Here is a 21,629-nt window from a genome sequence, read left to right on the forward strand (position 1 = left end):
TGTGGGAGAGCCCACATCCTCCCTAGGTTGTCGGTTCCATTGTCGTACTGCTCTAACAGTCAGGAAGTTTTTCCTGATGTCCAGCTGGAATTTGGCTTCCTGTCACTTGAGCCCATTATTCCGTGTCCTGCACTCTGGGAGGATCGAGAAGAGATCCTGGCCCTCCTCTGTGTGACAACCTTTCAAGTCCTTGAAGAGTGCTATCATGTCTCCCCTCAGTCTTCTCTTCTCCAGGCTAAACCTGCCCAGTTGTTTCAGTCTCTCCTCATAGGGCTTTGTTTCCAGACCCCTGAGTGGTTTTTCAGAAAGAAACTACAGCAGGCTGATAGCTACACCCAGTGAGTCAAGTGCATGGTTGCTCCTCCTGATATCATCCAGCACCTGAAAGCCTGAGTGATGGTGCATGTGTCATTCCCCCAGCCCCAAATGTGTTCCCTACCTCTGAACTACGGTTTCGGTTTCCTGGTGGAAAAAGCTGCAGCCTTAAAACTGAAATGACTTTTTCTTTATTCCTTACTTTGCCTCTTAACCTGCGTGTCGCTGACTTCCTCCGTTTTTCTTCCTCCTGACCTTTTACAGACTGAAATACGTGGATTAGCCAAGAAGTGTAACTGGACAGTGCACTTTGTGGAAAAATGGTTCAGGCGACGGAGGAATATAGAAATCCCAACTTTACATAAGAGATTCCAAGAGGCTTGGTAAGACGAGGCAGCAATGCCGTCTGTTTTGGGATGGTTTGGTGTGTGTGTTTTTAAAAATTAATCCATGTAGAAACCTGGCATGTCAGGAAAAAAAATAAGGCCAGAACTGTTCTCTCTGACATTCTCTGAGGAGAATTATTTGTTGCCTGGAAGAGCATTTTACCTCCTCCCACATGCTGCTTAAAATGGTTTACCCCATTTTAGGATGGAGGAGATATTTGTTCATCCTGCATTTACTGTGAACTTATCTAATATAGCATTTTTGTGAAACGAAACTCAACTGTCCCCCACCCCATAAATGTCTTGTGGGTGGGGGTGAGGGGTTGAGACAGCCATGTGTGTTAGGGGCTGCCCCAGGATGGGTGTGCAGTGGCGTGGCATCAATTATACAACCCCACTGCAATCACACACACCCCTCGGGGTTTTCGGCAAAAGCTGCGGAGGAAAAATGTCGGGGACTTATCCCCTTAGATAACCAACGTTTCTCTTCTCCATCCACCCACCCAACTGCCATTCCATGTTTTACAACTGCTTCTACATACTTGTTGTGTTAGAACAATAGCAAAACAGTCTGCCAATCCTGATTATATATATTCCGAGCATGTCCACGTTTGCATGTTAAATTCACTTAAGTGGTTACTGGAATAAAATGGTGTTTGCTTCTGTTGCCCTCATCACCTGCTGCTCTCTTGGTAGCCATTTTAGTGGGGGGGGGCACCTGGGCTTTGAGGTCCTGAAAGTTTGCCCCCAAATCCAGCCCCAGCTGCACCACTGGGTGCTCATGAATAAACAAGTCAATATGGAGGCTACATTTTTCTACATTCTGATTATTAGGTACATGAACTCTCCAATCCTCTGCTCCACCCAGTCCCACACCCAGTACTTTCCACTGTGGGTGGGTGTGCGATATCACTTTATTCCCACACTGGCAGGGCGAGTGTAATTTAAACCTCACCTTGCTGGTCTTTCGAGGATTGTTACAGGTTCTAAATTGCAGATGATGCCGGTTGCCATTTTATTTTCCATCTCATTGGTTTAGTTTCCTTCTGAGCTCTTAGTTTTGAAAGCTGACGCATACAATTCCTTGGAAGAAAGTCCTATTGAATAAAGTGAAACTGACTTCCAGTTAAACGGGCACACTCAGTCTGCTCATCCAGGTATTGCCCAGTAGAGCTGGTAGCTCCAGTTTCGGTGGGGCTGTGAATTTATTATTTATTTATTACATTTTTTATACCGCCCAATAGCCGAAGCTCTCTGGGTGGTTCACAAAAATTAATCCATTCAGAAATCTAAAGGGCTTCGCCTGGCACCTACACTATACTCTTTCAGCTGCCAGGTCAAGACCTTTTTATTTTCTCAGCATTTTAACAGTCTAGCAACTTAATTTGAACTTTGCTGTTTTAAATTTGTATTTTCAATCTGTATCAATTTCTGCATTGCTGCTTGGTTTTATCCTGGCTGTGTTTTTATAGTGTACATTTAATATTGTGCTTTTATACTGTTTGCTTTGTATTTTGAATGGTTTTTATGGTTTTAGTTTTTGCAAACCGCCCAGAGAGCTTTAGCTATTGGGCGGTATAAACATGCAATAAATAAACAAATAAACAAATAAACAAACAAATAATAAATCAAGGAGCTATCCAAGTTGCCGGTACTATTCTGGGGATTGGGTTCAGCACCATGGACAACTCCTCAGGGCTCTATCTGATTCTGCCTGAAACCCACAGTGGATTTTCAGCCCCATCGAAAGGAGTTACTCAAAGTGCTGAACCCTCTCCCCTAAATCACCACTCAGCCATAAAGCCCACCAATCAACTTTAGTGATCCTCTCTGAACCTAAATTGGATCCACCAGTTTCTCCTGGTATTGGCTTCCCTTCTCTGATGTGTGTGCAACACTCCTAGCCCCACATCACTCCTCTCCTTCTACATGTTCGACATTGGTTTGACCCGGAAAAGCGCTAGGACGTGAGAAGGGATATCAGTGGAGGAATAACTGAGCCACTGTGAGCTAGCCCAAGGAGCCCCAGTAAAATATTTTGATTCCCCCACAGCATATTATTATTATTATTATTATTATTATTATTATTATTATTATTATTATTATTATTATTATTATTATGCCTTTTGCCCAATACTGGGCCTCAAGGCGGTATTACAAAGTTTAAAACATACATTTTAAAACATAGGAAAAGAAATGTAAAAAAAATAAAAATAAAAATTCACAACACCCCCAAAGAAGCCTGCCTCTTAAGCTCCCAGTCCCAAAAAGTTGTTGCATCTCAACCATGTGTGAGATGGTTCTGTGCTGGGAGCCTGAGTCTGCTAGGAGGCAGATGGAAGGTTCTGCAGACTAGGCAAACCCCCAAGGCAGGACGACAACAGCAGCCGCTGACCGGCCCCTTGCTTTGTAGGCTTCCTCTCAGCATAGTATCATTATTCGACGTGGAGAAAGAGAGGGGCAGGGCATGGCCAGAAAAAACATCACATGGTCACTTTCCCAATGTTTTTTGACTGATGAAGCACGTAAATATAAATAATGCTGAATGTTCATACAATTATTGCTGAGATACTTAAGACGTACACACACATCACAAAGACAAACGTCACATATGATACATACGAAGAAAGGTATACATAAAACAACTACACTTACAGTAAAGTACAATTAAAAAAACCATTTAGGGATAAGGTTAAAGTACATTTTTTGGCCCTCTTCATGCCAGAAATGCTAACCTTAATTACCATTTATATGCCAATCAGATTCAGTTCTTTCTTGTGATTAAGTCACGTATATGAATATACAGAATACCAAATACAGAATACAGACAACAACTCCAGAATGTGTTATTCATATTTATTTATTTATTTATTGCATTTATATACTGCCCCACAGCCAAAGCTCTCTGGGCGGTTTACAAAAGTTAAAAACAGTAAACATTAAAAGCAAATATACAAAGTTTAAAAACATAAAAAGCATAAAGACAACAGTATACATGACTTAAGTATCAATAATTGTATGAACATCCGGCATTACTTATATCTAGCATCATATGTGTAAATGATTATGGGCCTGTTTGGAAGACATCTTAAATCCCGCTGGTTAAGGCTTTTGGTTAAGCAGCAGGGTTTAAGGTGTTTTGTGCGATGCGTTTTGCTAAAACCAGCTCACTCACTAACCACAATTGGAGCATCTGGAACAGGGTTAGCGGCTCTAACTGTGGATTAAAGTGTTGCATGCGATGGCACGGGCTGCGGTTAGTGCTAACCCCAGAGAACCACAGTTTCACTAACCACATAGCCTGAAGTGTTGTCCAAACATGCCCTATTACAGCTCTGTAATTCACTTTTCATGTCCTTGTTGATTTGTTGTATTTACCTTGTTGAGGGTTCCTCCAACATGAATTCTTAAAAGTGTGTGCAACCCAGTCTGCAAAATTCTAATTATGGTTATAAGATCAGGAACATCCTTTCCATTTCATATGCAAATTCCCGTGCTGGAGCTAACTATAATTAGCATTTTATCAGCCCCCAAGTTTTCACTAAGCATGGTTAGCGCAAAACCTGAATTTGCAGCCATGATTAGAAGTGAGATTGCAAATTGGTTTGAGCTAGCTGTATTTTCAGAAACACTGAAAATACAAGGAATGGAGAGTTCTTCTTCGTGGTCTCTATGCATCACACATATGGGCTTTGCGCCTGCGCAGAGACCAGACCGGAACCTACTATAGCTGAGTGGAACGTTTTTGGCGGGAACCCCTCCCCCCACGCTACCGCGCATGTCCATGGGGTTCCCGCCCTTACCTCAGTTCTTCGTCGTCCGCCATCGTGCTTAGACATAGAACCAGCCTACTTAGCGTATTCTCTATTAAAATACCTTTTTCTTCATTCTTTTCTCTTCTCGTTCGCTTCTCACTTTAACTTATCTTCTTTAGCCTTTATTCTGTCCTATATAAAAAAATAAAAAAAATAAAATAAAAAATTGTTATAGTTAGATTTCTCCTCAGCGACTTCGGTCGCGTGAGGCCTTTATGGCAATCAAAGCACCATTTAGAAAGTGCGTTAAGTGTGGAGCGAAGCTTCCTCCCTCGGACGGCCATTCTTTGTGTATTATCTGTTTGGGAGAGGGACATGTGGTAGAGACCTGCCACCACTGTATGTCTTTTACCAAGCAAACCAGAAAAAATCGAGCAGACCGACTCCGTTCGACACTCTGGGAAAAAGCTCTTAAGGCCACGGAGGCCCCTACGATGGAGAGAGCGGCGGTTCAAAAGTCTGTTGCCCGTAAGACGGCAGTTACAACGACTGTAACGGAAAAACCGCCAGACCACAGCACTGAAGTGCAGGCCAGAGCTAATAGGGCTGAGATACCCCTCACGCCTGGTCGGTCTTTATCAAGTTCGTTGGCTAAAAAGATCTCTAAAAAAGCCAGAACTTTGATACCTTCTTCTGAGCTGGAGAAGAAGAAGAAGAAGAAGAAAAAGAGGGACGCGGAGAAATCCACCATAGTGTCACCTCGACCGCGGGAATCGGCCAGGAGCCATTCCACCCCTCCCGCCGCGCCGACCACTTCGATACCGAGGTCTCCTTCGGTATCGAGATCGATGTCGGTACCGATGGCCACGGTACCGACACGCCCTACAAGTCTATCCGAAGGCGAGATTCGAGATTCGGTGTCGGTAGCCTCCGCTCGACAACCTGTTAGACCCCAGGAGCTCCAGGGTTTAATCCCCGGGCAGCCCTCGCCAAGACATACTCCAAGGCGTGAATGGGACAGAGTATCTCAGTACTCTGATCCCCAATCCAGATACGGCTACTACCAGTGGGATCGTTACCGACCACAGCAGTTTTTTCAAGGTGGCCAGGAGCATTACCAGCCTGAGGGCTATTATGCACATCCTCCTCCAACATCGAGGGTATGCCAGTTGCCCTTGCCTCCTCCTTCCGAGCATCAAGTCTCCACGGTATCGACCCCTCGACACCATGAGCAACATGTGATCCCGATCGCTGCATCGACTGCACTACCTACACAGGAAGAACGTTTAGACTTGCAGGTGGTGACGCTGTCCTCTCCAGAAGGGAACTATCCATCTGACTCCGAGTCGGCTCACTCTTTGGTTCCAACCGCACCTTCGCCGGACGATGCAGTCGATGATGCTGACCCTTCTTCTCCGTCTGATGATATGGTCCGGTTCTCAGACCATATGCTCAGAATGGCTAACGCATTAGGTCTCGACATTCAGCAGGCAGATGAATCCGTCATCGATCCTATTTATGATGTGTTCCAAACAACTACAAATCAACGCTTGGCCATTCCTATACCCCACGCTCTAAAACAAGCGGCTCAGTTGTCATGGAAGACTCCAGCGGTGGCTCAAACAACATCAAAAAGACTAGAGACACTATATCGCGTTAGAGAGGATGAGGCACAATTCTTGGTACAGCATCCTAAGCCGAATTCCATAGTAGTAGAATCGGCACAAGGACAGTCTCATAAAGCCCATTCTGCGCCTGTAGATAGGGAGGGGAGAAAGTTGGATCAAACTGGAAGAAGAGTCTATGCATCCTCCTCTTTGGGAATCAAAGCGTCGGCGTATGAAGCAACTATGGCGAGATACCAGATTTTCCTTTGGGAAAAGATGGGTTCCCTATGCGAGCATCTTCCTGAGGATAAAAAGGAGCTCGCAAGAGTCTTTCAGAGCGAAGCGACGGCCATAGCAAGACAACAGTTGTCCACCGCTCGACATCAAGTGGACTGCCACTCAAAGTCGATGATGGGTGCCATTTCTTTGAGGAGGCATGCATGGCTCAGATCAGCTAATCTCACACAGGAAACAAAGTGGAGAATTGAAAATATGCCATTTGATGGCGAAGGTCTATTTAATACCAAGACCGATGAGACACTGGACTCCATCTATAAAGCAAGGACAACAGCAAAAAAGATGGGGTTTACTGCTCCTCCTCAGACCCAATACCGAACCAAAAGATGGACAAGGCCTCCCATACAACAACAACATCGACCACAATATCAGCCTCAACCTCGGCAGCAACAACAGCAGCTGCAGAGGAAGAGGCCTTACCAGGGCAGATACCAACAGGATAAGCGGCAGCCCGACTTCTCTAAAAAGCAGCGGGTTTGACTTTTCGGACCCAGATCCACCTCCCTTCGCGAACCGCCTAGCACCCCATTACCATCAATGGGAGTTAATAACATCAGACTCCTGGGTGCTCACTATCATCAACTCGGGCTACGCCATCGAGCTCGATGCCCTTCCTCCCTTTTCCGGCGTGAAAGTAACGGCTCCATCCCCTCCTCTGCTTCTCGAGGTACAGACTTTACTATCGAAGGGAGCTATCTCTCCCGTACCTGCAGAGGAGCTCAACCAGGGATTTTTCTCCTGTTACTTCACGGTCCCGAAGAAGGATGGAGGTCTTCGACCGATCATGGACTTAAGACATCTGAACAAGTTCATCACCCCGAGGAAATTCCGTATGACAACGGTTACTTCAATTCTGCAACTTCTACAGAAAGGAGTTTGGTTCGCAGTGGTGGATCTGAAGGATGCGTACTTCCATATCTCCATCAGGAAGTCGCATCAAGCTTACCTTCGATTTTCGATCGGTGCATCTCAGTACCAATTCACCGTTCTTCCGTTCGGGTTGGCCACGGCGCCGAGGGTTTTCACGAAGGTCATGGCTGTTGTGTGCGCCCACCTAAGACAGGAAGGCATTTACATTTACCCATACCTGGACGATTGGCTCCTCGTAGCAGACAACAGAAATACACTCCAGTCGGACATACGAACCACCCTCAACCTCTTGGACTCGTTAGGACTGTGGGTCAACCGCGAAAAGTCCGTTTTGACTCCACAGCAGAGATTGGACTTCATAGGGGTAACCCTATCCTCTCAGGACGGGAGAGCATACTTACCTTCAACCAGGGCAAACACCTTGCAGCAGTTAGCCATCGATACCGAGAGCCGCCGAAAAGTTTCGGCATGGACAGTTCAAAGATTGTTGGGTCTGATGGCAGCTACTACGGCAGTCATCAGGTTTTCAAGACTCAGAATGAGGGTATTACAGGCCTGGTTTCTGAGGACTTTCGATCTCAGGCACAATGCTCGACGAACTTACCTTTCGATACCGAAGCAAGTGAGGGCATCGCTGAAATGGTGGTTCTCGATGTCGACTCTTCTCGAAGGCGTTCCGTTCCAACAACAGGCGCCTTCGGTAACGATCACAACGGATGCATCTTTAGAAGGATGGGGAGCCCATTGCAACTCCCTTACCGCTCAAGGTCGTTGGCCTCGATCACAGAGAGAACAGCACATCAATCACCTCGAACTCCTCGCAGTAGAAAATGCGATAAAAGCATTTGCACAGTTGATCGAGGGCCAGAATGTCTTGATCGCGACGGACAATACTACCGTAGTGGCTTACATCAACAGGCAGGGTGGAACAAGATCTCACCCCCTGAACCGTTCTGCACTCAGGATATGGAACTGGTGCATAAAGAGAAGGACTTACCTGACTGCAATCCATGTAGCCGGCAAGGAGAACATCATTGCGGACTCTCTCAGCAGGTCCTTCCATGTCGACCACGAGTGGGAGCTCGATGTCGAAGTTCGAGAAAGTCTTTTTCGGTACTGGGGCCGCCCTGCTGTCGATGTCTTCGCTACCGAGGACAACGCAGTCTGTACCAAGTTTTGCAGCAGAGCAGGAAAAGGAAAGCGCTCTCTAGGAGACGCTTTCACCAGGACTTGGAGAGGAAACCTCCTGTACATGTTTCTTCCCTTTCCACTATTGACAAGAGTGATAGCCAAGATCCAGATGGACAACTCCAATTGCATCCTGATCACACCGTGGTGGCCTCGACAGACGTGGTTCTCTCACGCCCTTCGGTTATCGAGAGGGGATTACATCAGGCTCCCGTCGACACCGAAGCTACTGTCTCGACACCGGGGCAAGGTGCGACACGCAGATCTGTCGACCCTCAAGATGACTGCATGGAGGATAGCAACTCCTCCTCCTTCGGTACCAGAACTTTGACTGTGGACCACATTATATTGGCAGCACTAAAGCCTTCCACAAGGAAAACTTATGCAGCAAAGTGGCAAAGATTTCAGGACTTTGCTTCAGAACAAGATCAAACACCAGAATCTTGCCACTTATCTTTCATCCTCAATTATTTATTGACACTTTTCCAGCAGGGACTTAAGCTCGCATCCATCAGGGTTCACCTTGCTGCGATTACATCTTTTCACCAAGGTATAGATGGGTTTACACCTTTTACCCATCCAACAACGAAGAAATTTCTAAGAGGTCTGAAGAACACGATACCGACTGTGAAAAGTATCGTGCCGCCATGGAGCCTGTCAGTTGTGCTGCAAGCACTGACACGCAAGCCCTTTGAGCCCATGGCGTCGACAGACCTTAGGCTGCTTACTTTAAAGACTGTCTTTTTAGTAGCCATCACATCGGCAAGACGTGCAAGTGAGCTTAAAGCTCTTAGGATAGATGTCCCGTACACTATTTTTCATAAGGACAAGGTTGTGCTACGCACAGACCCAGCCTTCCTACCTAAGGTAGTGTCAACTTTTCATCTGTCCCAGCACATTACTTTACCTGCTTTCTTTCCTAACCCAACTACACCTCTTGAGTCTTCCTTGCATACTCTCGATGTAAGAAGGGCTCTTGCTTTTTACAAAGACAGAACGGACAATTTTAGAAAGACAAAACAATTGTTTATTTGTTATGGGGAGCCTTCTAAGGGACTCCCTGTCTCCTGCCAAAGACTGTCACGTTGGATAGTGGAGACAATTGAATTGGCCTACTCTATTTCTAAATTAGAGTTAGTGAAACCGGTGACAGCTCATTCCACCAGAGCTGTCTCAACATCGGTTGCCTTCACCAGAGGTGTCCCACTGGCAGAAGTCTGTAGAGCCGCAACGTGGTCCACTCCATCCACGTTTGTCAAGCACTACAGTTTGGACACTCGTGCGAGGCAGGACTGCTCATTTGGGAGGACAGTGCTTTCAGAGATCTTCAGATGATGCACCAACCCACCTCCAAAGGTATGTCAGCTTGCTACTCGCCCATATGTGTGATGCATAGAGACCACGAAGAAGAAATGCAGGTTGCTTACCTGTAACTGTAGTTCTTCGAGTGGTCATCTATGCATTCACACAACCCACCCACCATCCCCACTTGGTGGTGTGAGACTTATAAATGACACCGTTTTATTGTGGAATGTACTTTACTTTATTTACACTCATGTTTATGGGGGCACAATGTCGGACTCCTGTAAACTGAGGTAAGGGCGGGAACCCCATGGACATGCGCGGTAGCGTGGGGGGAGGGGTTCCCGCCAAAAACGTTCCACTCAGCTATAGTAGGTTCCGGTCTGGTCTCTGCGCAGGCGCAAAGCCCATATGTGTGAATGCATAGATGACCACTCGAAGAACTACAGTTACAGGTAAGCAACCTGCATTTCCTACTCCTTTTGAATCATGTGATTGTACCAGGTGTGTCTGTGTTCGCGTGCGTGGGTGAACACTTTGTCCTTACCTCTTTTTCTCTTTGCAGTTGGCGAATGATATTCTACACTTCATCATTTGTTGCAGGAATTATATTTCTCTATGATGTAAGTTAACCGGGAGGACGGCCAAACTTTAATACAACCATCAGCAAAATTAAGGCCTCATCCTGCTCTTCCTAGTCTAAACACTTCTTTTTTTTATCAAGGCTTGCGATGTGTTCAAAATTCAGGTATGTTGCAAAATAAGAGGTTTTGCAACACACCTCGTAAATTTATTGAGCAGCAATATTGTCATTATTACTCCAAATGGAGTGATTGTTGTTTGTGGGATTTATGTGTTTTTCGGGTTAAAAAGAGGGCCAGGACTGAATAATAATAATAATAATAATAATAATAATAATAATAATAATTTATTTCTTACCCGCCTCTCTGATTAGATCAAGGCGGGGAACTACAGCAACCATAGAATAATAACATAGAGCAATGTATGTATTGTACCATAGCTTTTTTTAAAAAAAATTAAAGATGGCACAGTAACTCAGATCCGAATTCTGCGTCACAGGAGTTCCGTGAACAGAATCTCCCGTGGTTTTCTAAAACGAATGGTACTTGCATGTTTTGCAGCATGGGAAAAACAACAGGTCCAAGTTTTAATCAGGAAAATGTAGTAAAGGGGGTTGACTCCCCCTCCTAAGTGCCACAGTTCTATTAGTGCGGGCATTCACTGTTAAAGTCCCAAAGGGCTTCAGACCAGGCTACATGAAGGGTCACCTCCTTCCACATCTACCTGCCCATACCTTGAGATCATCTTCTGAGCCCTCTGCAAATGCCCCTGCCAAATGATGGCATTTTCAGTGGCGGCCCTCCGCTTGTGGAATCTGTCTCCACTTTGTGGTCCTTTTAGACATCAGGTGAAGATCTTTATATTTTCCAAGCTTTTCAATTTTGAACTTTTTATGGTGAAATCTTATGCATGTTTAGACAGAAGAATGGTATCCTTGACTCTGAGCATCCCCCAGCCTGTATGGGTATTCTTGCAGGGCTAAGTGCTATGGCCTTTTGGTGCTGCCCAGAGTTTTTGGGGTTTTTTTGTTTGTTTTTGGTACTAATTTACTTTCAGATTCTGGTTTTATGCTGTATTAGATTTTATGATGAATTTGTTTTATGGCCTGATGGTTTTAACTTTTGTGAACTGCCCAAAGAGCTTTGGCTATTGGGTGGTATAGAAATGCAATAAATAGATAAATAAATTCCTATGTCTACTCAGAAGTAAGTCCCATTGAGTTCAGTGGGGCCTACTCCCAGGTATAGGTTTGCAGACTGAAATTATTAGCTAGCAAATCCATATTGTTTAATAATATTTTGGATTTATCCATTGCTTTAGAGCAACCATCCCCAGCCTGGTGTCCTGCAGATGTTTTGGACTACAACCCCCAGCATTCTTGACTATTGGGTATGTTGGCTGGGGATGATGAGAGTTGAAGTAAAAAACATTTGGAGGGCATCAGGCTGGAGAAAGCTGCTTCAGCAGTCAAGGTAGTTTACATATGATTGCTTCAACAATCCTTAATAATCCTTGGCTGATGGCTGGTGGGCCACTGTGTGAACAGAGTGCTGGACTAGATGGACCCTTGGTCTGAACCAGAATGGCTCTTCTTATGTTCTTATGTTCTTAATCCTATCCATATCGCAGATGGGAGGGGTTGTGGTGGGCAAGAGAGAATGTGACTTGTCAAGGTCACTTAGGGCCCAATCCTATGCATGTTTAGACAGAGAAAACTCCTACAACTCCCAGCTGGGGAATGCTGGGTGTTGTAGGACTTTTTCCTTCAAAATATACACAGGATTGCACCTTTAGTAAGTTTGTGGAAGATGTGAGATTTGTACCTTGTCAGTCATGTAGCCGCTATGCTATGGGATATAATATTGGAAATAATGTCAGTTCTCTGTCCAATTCTGTGTTCCTTCCAGAAACCCTGGTTTCATGACATCTGGTACGTGTGGGTAGGCTATCCATTCCAAGTAAGTTTGCTGCTGCTGATTCTCTTGGAGTTCTCACAGTCTCACCAATTTTTTTTTTTTTTGGGGGGGGGAAGAAGTATTTATATATCTCCTCCTTGGATGGGGCCCAAGTACATTGTCAGGTTAGAACAGGTTCAGAGGAGGGCAACAAAGATGATACAGGGACTTGAGGATGTGACCTATGAGGACAGGCTGAACGAACTTGGGATGTTCAGTCTGGAGAAAAGACGACTGAGGGGAGACATGTTAGCTGTGTTCAGGTACATCAAAGGATGCCACAGGGAAGATGGTCAAGAATTATTTTCCATGGCCACAGAAAGCAGGACCTGAAATAATGGGTATAAGTTACAGCCACCTAGACCTGGATTCCAATTAAATATAAGGAAAAACTTCCCGACAGTAGATCTGTACAACAGTGGAACAGTCTACCTATGGAGGTTGTGGGTTCTCCACCTTTGGAGGTTTTTAAAAAGAGGCTGGACAGCCACCTCTCATGGATGGTTGAAATTGTTTTCCTGCACACTGCAGAAGGTTGGACTCAATGATCCTTGTGGTTCCTTCCAACTCAACAATTCTATGAGTCTAAGTAGTTTCCTTGCCCATATTCAGTGTCATGTGTTCAAGTGGAAAAAATGGGTGAGGGGAGATAGCTCTTCAGATGGCAAGAAGCAACATGTCCAGAAGCTACTCTGGGCATATTCCTTTGAAGAACTATTGTTTCAAAACTATTTCCGAAGCCCTAACTGTGAATTACACATTAGTGCTAATTTGCGTTAAATGGATGTGAAATAGTGCATTTACACATGTGTGCATTAACGCTAATTTGCATTAGTGCAAGTAGAAGAGGAGTCTGGTTTAAATAATCTGATTCTATCAATGAGTGGAAAGACAGCAAAAGACACCCGATTCCATGAAACGCAGATGGAATGCATTTAACAAATTTTGTACATTTCTGGCAGAAAGGAGATCAGGATCTACTGGGAGATCTTTCATTGATATTTAGTAGATTGGCAAGAATTTCCAATTTCCAGTTCTTTAACAACAGGGGTAACAAAATTACTAGCACCGTGCCTGAAATAATACTGCTGAAATGAAGAAAGGTCATGGTAAATAGGGCAGGGATTTTAAAAAGTAGAAATTGAAGAAGGATTTTATTTATTGATTTGTGGGATTTATATATCAAATATAATAAGATTTCTCACCTTTGCCTCCGCCCCGGAACATGCTAATGTCATACTGATCAGAGAAGTAATGGGTTTCTTTCTCTCTGCAGCCGTTACTGCCTTCACAGTATTGGTACTACATGGCCCAGATGAGTTTCTATTTGTCGCTGCTGTTTACCCTTGGAGTCGACACCAAAAGGAAGGCACGTCCTGCTGAAAATTTATATTCCACTGATCTTTCTTGATTTGCTAACTTTTCCTGGGGAAAACATTGCATTGTACACAGCAGATAGTCAAACTGTGGATTTCACTACCACAAGATGTAGGGCCCGTTCAGAAGACACCTTAAACCATGGCTTTTACCATGGTGGTTAAGCCAGAAAGCCAGGCTGTGTTCAGAAGACACCTTAAACCATGGCTTTTACCATGGTGGTTAAGCCAGAAAGCCAGGCTGTGTTCAGAAGACACCTTAAACCATGGCTTTTACCATGGTGGTTAAGCCAGAAAGCCAGGCTGTGTTCAGAAGACACCTTAAACCATGGCTTTTACCATGGTGGTTAAGCCAGAAAGCCAGGCTGTGTTCAGAAGACACCTTAAACCATGGCTTTTACCATGGTGGTTAAGCCAGAAAGCCAGGCTGTGTTCAGAAGACACCTTAAACCATGGCTTTTACCATGGTGGTTAAGCCAGAAAGCCAGGCTGTGTTCAGAAGACACCTTAAACCATGGCTTTTACCATGGTGGTTAAGCCAGAAAGCCAGGCTGTGTTCAGAAGACACCTTAAATCATGGCTTTAACCATGGTGAATAAGGCTTTTGCTTTATTCACCATGGTTAAACCCGTGGTTTAAGGTGTCTTCTGAACACAGCCCGGCTATCTGGCTTAAGAACCGTGGTTAAAACCATGGTTTAAGGTGTCTTCTGAATGGGGACGTAATGATGGCCACCAACTCGGACAGCTTTAAAAGGGGATTAGACAAATCCATGGAAGAGAAGGCTGTCAATGGCTATTAGTCCTGATGACTGTATGCTACCTCTGGTATCAGAGGCAGTATGCCTGGGCACCCCAGTTGCTAGGAACATGGGTGGGAGGATGCTGTTGCATTTATATCGTACTTGAAGGTTTCCCATAGGCAGCTGGTTGGCCACTGAGTGAAGAGAATGCTGGACTAGATGGCTCTTAGGTTTCCATGGGAGTGTTACTAATTAACCATTCAAGTTGAGTACTAGAAAGATAAGACCCTCCATATCAGTGGACTCTGGTAGCTCCAATGTCAGTGGGGTTGTGTATCCACAGCCCCACTGAAATTGGAGCCACCAGCATCCATTGCTCTGTACATACCAGCTTTTCTCAACTTGGTGCATTCCAGATGTTTTTGGACTGCAACTTCCATCATTCCTAGCCAGATGGCCATATTTCCCCCCCCCCCCCCAAATATCAGAAATAACAACAGGCACACAACTGCATAATAATTTTAACAATACAATCAAAAAGTGGTAATATACAGAGTCAAAATAATGACTTCTATTTTATGTAGTGCTCACAAATAGAACAATTCAAGTATACAAAATTATAAAGATGACAACACAAGGCAAAACAAGGTAAGACAAGGCAATAGTTGCTTCTTGTGAAACCTTGGCAATAAGATATAATGACAGACTAATATACTGTGTTATTAATTATGACAGGATTCCGGTTATCTATCTTTTCCTGTTTTGTCAGTTCATTTCACACTTCCTCAGCCATATATATTCTTTGGCAGACTTGAAAGAATATACATCTGGCCTTCCTTTCATTCATACAGCCAAAGCCCTTGGGTAAGCGCATTGGCTTCAATGCACCCACCCCAGCTTTTCATGTAACTGTCTTTTAAAGAAGTGAGTTGATGATCAATTTCCCCTCCCACCCCGCAGGACTTTAAAGCCCATGTGGTCCACCACTTAGCAGCGCTCTGCTTGATGTTCACCTCTTGGAGTGCCAATTATGTCCGCCTAGGAACGCTGGTGATAATTGTCCACGACGCTGCAGATTATTGGCTGGAGGTAAAAGCTATTGGGATTTTTAGTGCTTGTATCCATTCACGCAATTGTCTTTGGGTTGTTTGTTCTAATCATTGAAATATTTGGAGCGGCTCTCCCTGTGGACCCTGCTCAACAGAGGTCTGACTGAGGCTTTACCCAGAGCACTGTTTTATCCAGCGCAAGGAGAGGGTGGCACAGACCAAGGGACCACCTGCAGAGCAACACATTTCAGCCTTGCAGTCTTTACAGGCGTTTTCTCCCATCCATACAGTCCCATACATGATTTGGGACTGAAAGACTCAGGAAAAGAGTCTTTCATGGAGAGTAAGTTTCAAGCAAGTATAACCTCCTAGTGTGGGTTCTATGGGGCTTAATTGGAACAAACTTGCAAAGAAAACATATATACATATAACTTTAACAAAACATGTCTTTAGTAAACATTCAAACACAGAAATGTGCCACAATCTGTCCTTTGTGCAACAACAACAACAACAATAACAAACAAGGATTTCTTGCTTGCAGCTCAATCCTGCATGGTGTGCCGAGTACTCTGGGAGTCCTTTTCGTAGACTTTTTCAACCTTTCTGTCCCAGGGCAAAATTCCAAGGAGCAACAAAACAGTTCAGAGTATTAGCCCTGCAATAATATAATTAATACAAATATCAATACAAAAAAAATGATTCCCCACCCCCTTGAAATGCTATTGTACACAATTAATATTTCAATTTCAATGCAAGGTGATAAGGGCTTATAATTAAACAGAATTCTCAAACAGTCAGCTTTCAGCAGAACTGGTTCTCTTTCTTTCTGCTGTGTCTTCTCCAGCCCTCCCTCTCAGTGAGAGCCCCGCCCAAGGGACTAAACCTTCTGCTCCATAGGGGTTACACAAGCACAATTTGTGACATTGCACAACAGCATGACTGATCCCGGGGCACATCAGAGAAGCTTCCAATTTCTTGGTTTTGTAGAGTTTGGACCCACATGACATAGGCTTAGCTTCCGGTCTTTTAAACTGGTTGGTTTTTTGATGATTGAATTTTGTTCTGATGAGGTGCTTGGGATTGCACCTGGGACCTTCTGCATGCAACGCAGGTGCTCTACCCACTGAGTTCTGTCCTAATGCTTCCTAACGTGTTTGCTTGACATTTCAGGCTGCGAAGTTATTCAACTATGCCAAGTGGGAGAAGGCATGCAACGTCTTCTTCGTCATATTCTCAATTGCCTTCTTCATCACACGACTTGTTCTCTTCCCCTTTTGGTAAGTGGCATTCTTTTATGGATTGGATTGGATTGGATTTGTATCCCTCCTTTCCACCAAAATATGGCACTCACAGCAGCTTCCGGGCGCAATTAAAATGGATTGAATCAATGCATTAAAATACAGTAAAAACATAACCATGATAGAGGAGGAAAAGACCTCTACCTTTTCATCTATTTTGAGCAGGGGGTTGGATTCGATGGCCTTGTAGGCCCCTTCCAACTCTACTATTCTATGATTCTATGATTCTATGACCCATAAGACCCACTTACAGGCTAAAAGCCGTCTCTGCCTGCTGGTGGAAGAACATCTAAGATGGGGTGAACCTCCCTCCCTCGCAAGGGAGCTCCACCAGACTGGGAGTGGTCATTCAAAACACCCTTCCTCCAGTCTCCGCCAAACACGTCTCTTAAGGCAGTGGTTATGAATGAAATGCCTCTCCAGAAGGATGGGCCAACCATTCATGCAGTTTGACTCACTTTGCTTTGAGCATGCTGAAGTGGTTGTTGTTGTTGTTGTTGTTGTTGTTGTTGTTGTTGTTATTATTATTATTATTATTATTATTCCCTCTATTGGCATTGTTCAAGAGTGTAAACCAATTGTTATGTGGCCAAAACAAGCACTACAAAGAACTATGGCAAAATAGCAAAAGAAACTGGAGCAATCTTGACAGCTACATTTGGAAATCACAAGAGTTGGAAAATGTAATGAACTTGGCATGTTCCAGAGAGGGTTAGACCGTTGGCCATGTTCACTGAAACTGACCCTGCAATGGTTTGTTCAAAGAACACTCGAAAGCCATGGTTAAGCTGCAAGCCTTTTGCAGCGTATGGTTAGTAAGTGTGTTTAAACCATGGTTATGTGGCTACCATGGTTAGGAATGGTTCATGTGACACGCTAAGCCATAATGTTTAGCTCAAAATGCTTAACCACTGTGGCTTAGCGTGTTGCCTAAACAGGGTCAAAATGTGGCTGAGTGGGTTTCTTTCTGAGCTCCCTTCCTTGTTTCTGATCTTCCTTAATCATCCCTCGCCCACCCGTCACGTTTTCAAGCAAATTTCTGAAATAATGAGGACGAGAAACCTGCTGCAAATTTTGTATTTGCATCTGCGCTCTGTCAGTCTTCGATTTGTGTCTGTTTTAATTCTTGCTTTTAATCTTTTGACTTTTTTTTTTTTAAAAAAAATATGGATGTGATTCTTTCGTTTCGTAGTTTTGTTTTTAGTTGCTGTCATGCCACCTTGGGTCCCTCGAAGGTGGCATTAAGGAAAAAGATAATGACGACAACAAATAAATATGCCTACGTCGATTAGAACTTCTTCAGGGTTTTTTCTCACCTTGTCACAATACGTTTTGTATTTCAGGATTCTACGGGCCACGTTATATTATCCTACGCTTTATACTGATACACTTGTGGCAGCATATTTTGTGTTCAACGTGCAGCTGTTGGTCCTACAGGGACTTCACCTCTACTGGGGATACTTTGTTTTCAACATTCTGAAGAAATTCATTTTTGTGAAGGTAAGGAAGCTGGGGCTTCAGCCAAAGTATTGGGGACAAGTCGATTTCATCATGAAATTAGCTCAAGCCTTGAATGTGGGTTACTGTGTTGTGTGGACAGCCCCACTATAAATTTAGATGCTGAAAGAGGCAAGGGCAGGATGGAATGGGAAAGAAAAGGGAGGAACAGGAGGAAGGAATGTTGCATAGAACCGCAGAGAGTTGCTTCGGTCCATTAGGGACAACCCAAAAGCACCCAATAGCATGGCAGGACCAATGGATATGGCCACAAAGCAATGAGCAAGCTTCCAAGTTCACCAGAACACTTCTTGAGACTGAATCTCAGGGCCTTGCCAGACCTGCCGGCTTATGCCGGCAGGGAGGCGGGGCCGAGGCGTGCTGAAGTTAGCGCGCCTCCCCCAGGCTACCACACGCACGACGTGCAGGGACGTCGCGTCCCTGCGGCGTCCGCCATTTTTAAAAATTTTTTAAAGGGGCTGGGTGCGGCCCGAAGACTCCGGAGAGGTAAGTGGGTTTTTGGGGGGTTTTTTTACGGGGAGGGGGCGAAGGATGGCGGGGGGGTGGCAGGGGGGTGGCACGGGGGGAGGGCGGGTGCGATCGCGCCGCGCGGGCAATGCCTGGCATGGGACGGCATTGCAAGCGTCGCCCCATGCCAGGCATTACCCGCCCTCCCCCCGTGCCACCCACCCTGCCATCCTTCGCCCCCCCCCCGCCGATGGGCACAGCGGTCCGCGGCTTTTCGCGGCTCATCGCGAGTAAGCGAGGAGCTGCGAAAAGCCGCGGAAGTCCCTAGACGTTCCCCAGCTCCGGCCTGAGGCTGGGGAAAAGGCGACTTCGCTTATGGCGGGTAAGACCAGGCCTCAGCGCAGCCTGTCTGCGGATTCCCCTGTGCATCATCTGGACGCACAGCAGGGAAGCCGGGTCAGAATGCACGCTAAGGCCTCATCTAGGAAGGCCCTCAAACAGACAGAAGCCAGGAAAAGAGAGGATGTGGGTCTTGTACTGAAGGTGCAAGGGGGGAGGTGTTCTAATTAGGCGGTTCCAATCTTCCCCATCCTGGTGACCCTCCAGATGTGTAGACTACAACTCCCAGCATTCCCCAGCCAATCATTATTTTACTATTGTGCAGTTTTATTGTCGTGTTTTGTTGTCGTTGTGTTGGCATGATTCACCCCTTTGAAATTTGGTGTAAAGCAGTATGTAACTCTGATAAATAAATATCAAACAAACTCACCTGGAGGACGACAGGTTAAAGAAGGCTGGCTGGGATCGTGTCTGATGCAAAATGTTTCCAGTTGCAGTGAGGCCTCTTGTGGTGAAGAAGCTGCGATGGTTCTCCCCTGGATGAACAGAGCATTTCACACACACACCCACACCCACACACACACACCCTGGAATTATGTCAAACGGAGTCCAGGAAGAGAGGAAGCCCAGTGTGTGAGCATGGGTCATGAATCATAGAGTTAGAAGGAGCTGTTTAGGTTTTTGAGTCCAACCCCCTGCTCAGTGTAGGAATCTAGTTTAAAGCATCCCTGACAAATGGCTGTCCAGTTCCTGCTTGAATTCCTCTAGTGATGGAGAGCCCACCATCTCCCTGGGCAGTGGGTTCCATTGCCTGGCCGTTAGGATTTTTTTCTGGATACTCAAGTGAAATCTGCCTTCCTGTATGTTAAGCCTGTTATTACGTGTCCTACAGTCTTGGATGACAGAGACCAGGTTGTGGCCCTCTTCTGTGTGACAACCCTTTAGGAACTTGAAAAAGTAGTGTCAGTCTTCTCTTCGCACGGCTTAATATACCCAGTTCCTTCCATCTTTCCTCGTAGGACTTCATTTCTAGTCCCTGATCATCTTTCTTGCTCCTTCTCTGAATTGATTCCAATTTATCTGAATCCTTCAAGTGTGTTCTCCAGCACAGGACACAGTGTTCGAGGTGAGGTCTGGCCAGTGCAGAGTAGAGTGGAACTATTACATCCCATGCTTTTGAAGCTGTACTTCCAGTGATGCAGCCCAAAACTGTATTTGCCTTTTTTGCAGCCACATCATGCTGCTGCCTCATATTCAGCTTGTGATCAACTACAAATCCAAGATAATTTCCACTCATACTCTTGCCAAGCTTTCTCTGGGCAAGGGATGTCTTGTGCACACACAGGCACCCCTGGAAGGGTGGGTGGATGGGTGGATCCTGCTGATGAAGGCCAAACCAACCAGCATCACCGATGGACGACAGGTTTTGTTTACACTACAACAGTGCCTGCAAATATTGTGCTTTACTTTTCCTCATAGGAACAGCAACCAGTACCTTGTAGGGGAGACCTTGGGCATGTCTACACAGGGTGATATCCCAGGTATCACCCCGGGATCGTCCCTGTGCATCCCCATGATGCATATGGGATCCTGGGAACAGGGAGACATGATCCCTGCCTTTCCACGGGATATCACCCTACCCTATAATTGCGTTTTTTTCCACGGTCTCGAGATGATCACGAGAACGTAGGATGTGTGGCCTGCTGTTGTGGTTTCATCCCGGCTCCTCGTGAGTAACCATTGGGGGTGAGGTTGGGAATGCAAGGTGGTGGTGGTTATTTTTTTTTTAAAAAAAACTTACCTTTTCAATGGAGCGCTCCTGTGCTTGTCCTGAATTAAAAACAAAAAAATGGCGGCCATGACATCCTCCATCCTCCCGGGTTGTCACGCGCTATGTGTAGACTGAGGGGGAGGATCTCACCATCATCATATCGTGAGATCATCCCCCTCCACGCCCCTCATCTACCTATGGCCCTAGTTGCACTCAGGAATGCCATCAGGATGACGTCTAAAATCTAGTGACCTCCCCATCCATTGCAAGTCAAGCCTGACCCTAACTGCACAGCCTGACCACTTTGTACGCATAGGACCATCCTTGAGTTTTGTATCTTGGTCAGCCCAGAGGGCGATGGGGCCTTGAGAACTAGCTTTTTAAAGTACAAGTAGATGGGTAGGTAAAGATAGACATCGATCTGTTTTGCATAGTTTCTGGGAAATGGAGCGTTCGACAAGCAGGTGTTCTATAGCAGCAATGATACAGCTGCTCCTTTGCTGTCTGGGCTGACTTCAGCTGGCTCTCCATCTCCCTCTGTTTTCCATAGTGGTGGCAAACTTGGCTGAGAAAGCAGCTTTGCATCTCCCAAGCTGCAAAGTGGGCACCAAAAGGAACCTGTCTGACAGGCTGTGTCATGAAAGTCAATCTGTTTACAGAAGACGTGGGCACTACACTAGATAGTTATATGCATATCTTTCTCTCTCTCTCTCTCTCTCTCTCTCTCTCTCTCTCTCTCTCTCTCTCTTTAGTAGAACACAAATTAGCAAGATTTTGTGTCTGTGCCCAGGACAAAGGGAACTCACTCTGAAAACAGGTTATGCTTCATTAC

At 45.4% G+C, this 21,629-nt stretch overlaps 1 protein-coding gene across 2 annotated transcripts in view; it reads left to right on the forward strand.

The window, feature by feature from the left end:
* The window catches only part of CERS3 (ceramide synthase 3), a 42,064-nt gene that overhangs the window by 9,022 nt on the left and 11,413 nt on the right, over window positions 1-21,629 (forward strand). The window contains exons 3-9 of one of the 2 annotated variants that reach the window (XM_063142179.1): window positions 580-698; window positions 10,286-10,343; window positions 12,210-12,260; window positions 13,534-13,626; window positions 15,336-15,464; window positions 16,595-16,701; window positions 18,066-18,222. In XM_063142179.1, coding sequence (XP_062998249.1) covers window positions 580-698; window positions 10,286-10,343; window positions 12,210-12,260; window positions 13,534-13,626; window positions 15,336-15,464; window positions 16,595-16,701; window positions 18,066-18,222 — 714 coding nt within the window. The remainder of the gene's footprint in view (window positions 1-579; window positions 699-10,285; window positions 10,344-12,209; window positions 12,261-13,533; window positions 13,627-15,335; window positions 15,465-16,594; window positions 16,702-18,065; window positions 18,223-21,629) is intronic. The other variant, XM_063142180.1, reaches the window with a different exon arrangement.

Source organism: Elgaria multicarinata, chromosome 16 (assembly GCF_023053635.1).
Source record: "Elgaria multicarinata webbii isolate HBS135686 ecotype San Diego chromosome 16, rElgMul1.1.pri, whole genome shotgun sequence".
Taxonomy (NCBI): domain Eukaryota; kingdom Metazoa; phylum Chordata; class Lepidosauria; order Squamata; family Anguidae; genus Elgaria; species Elgaria multicarinata.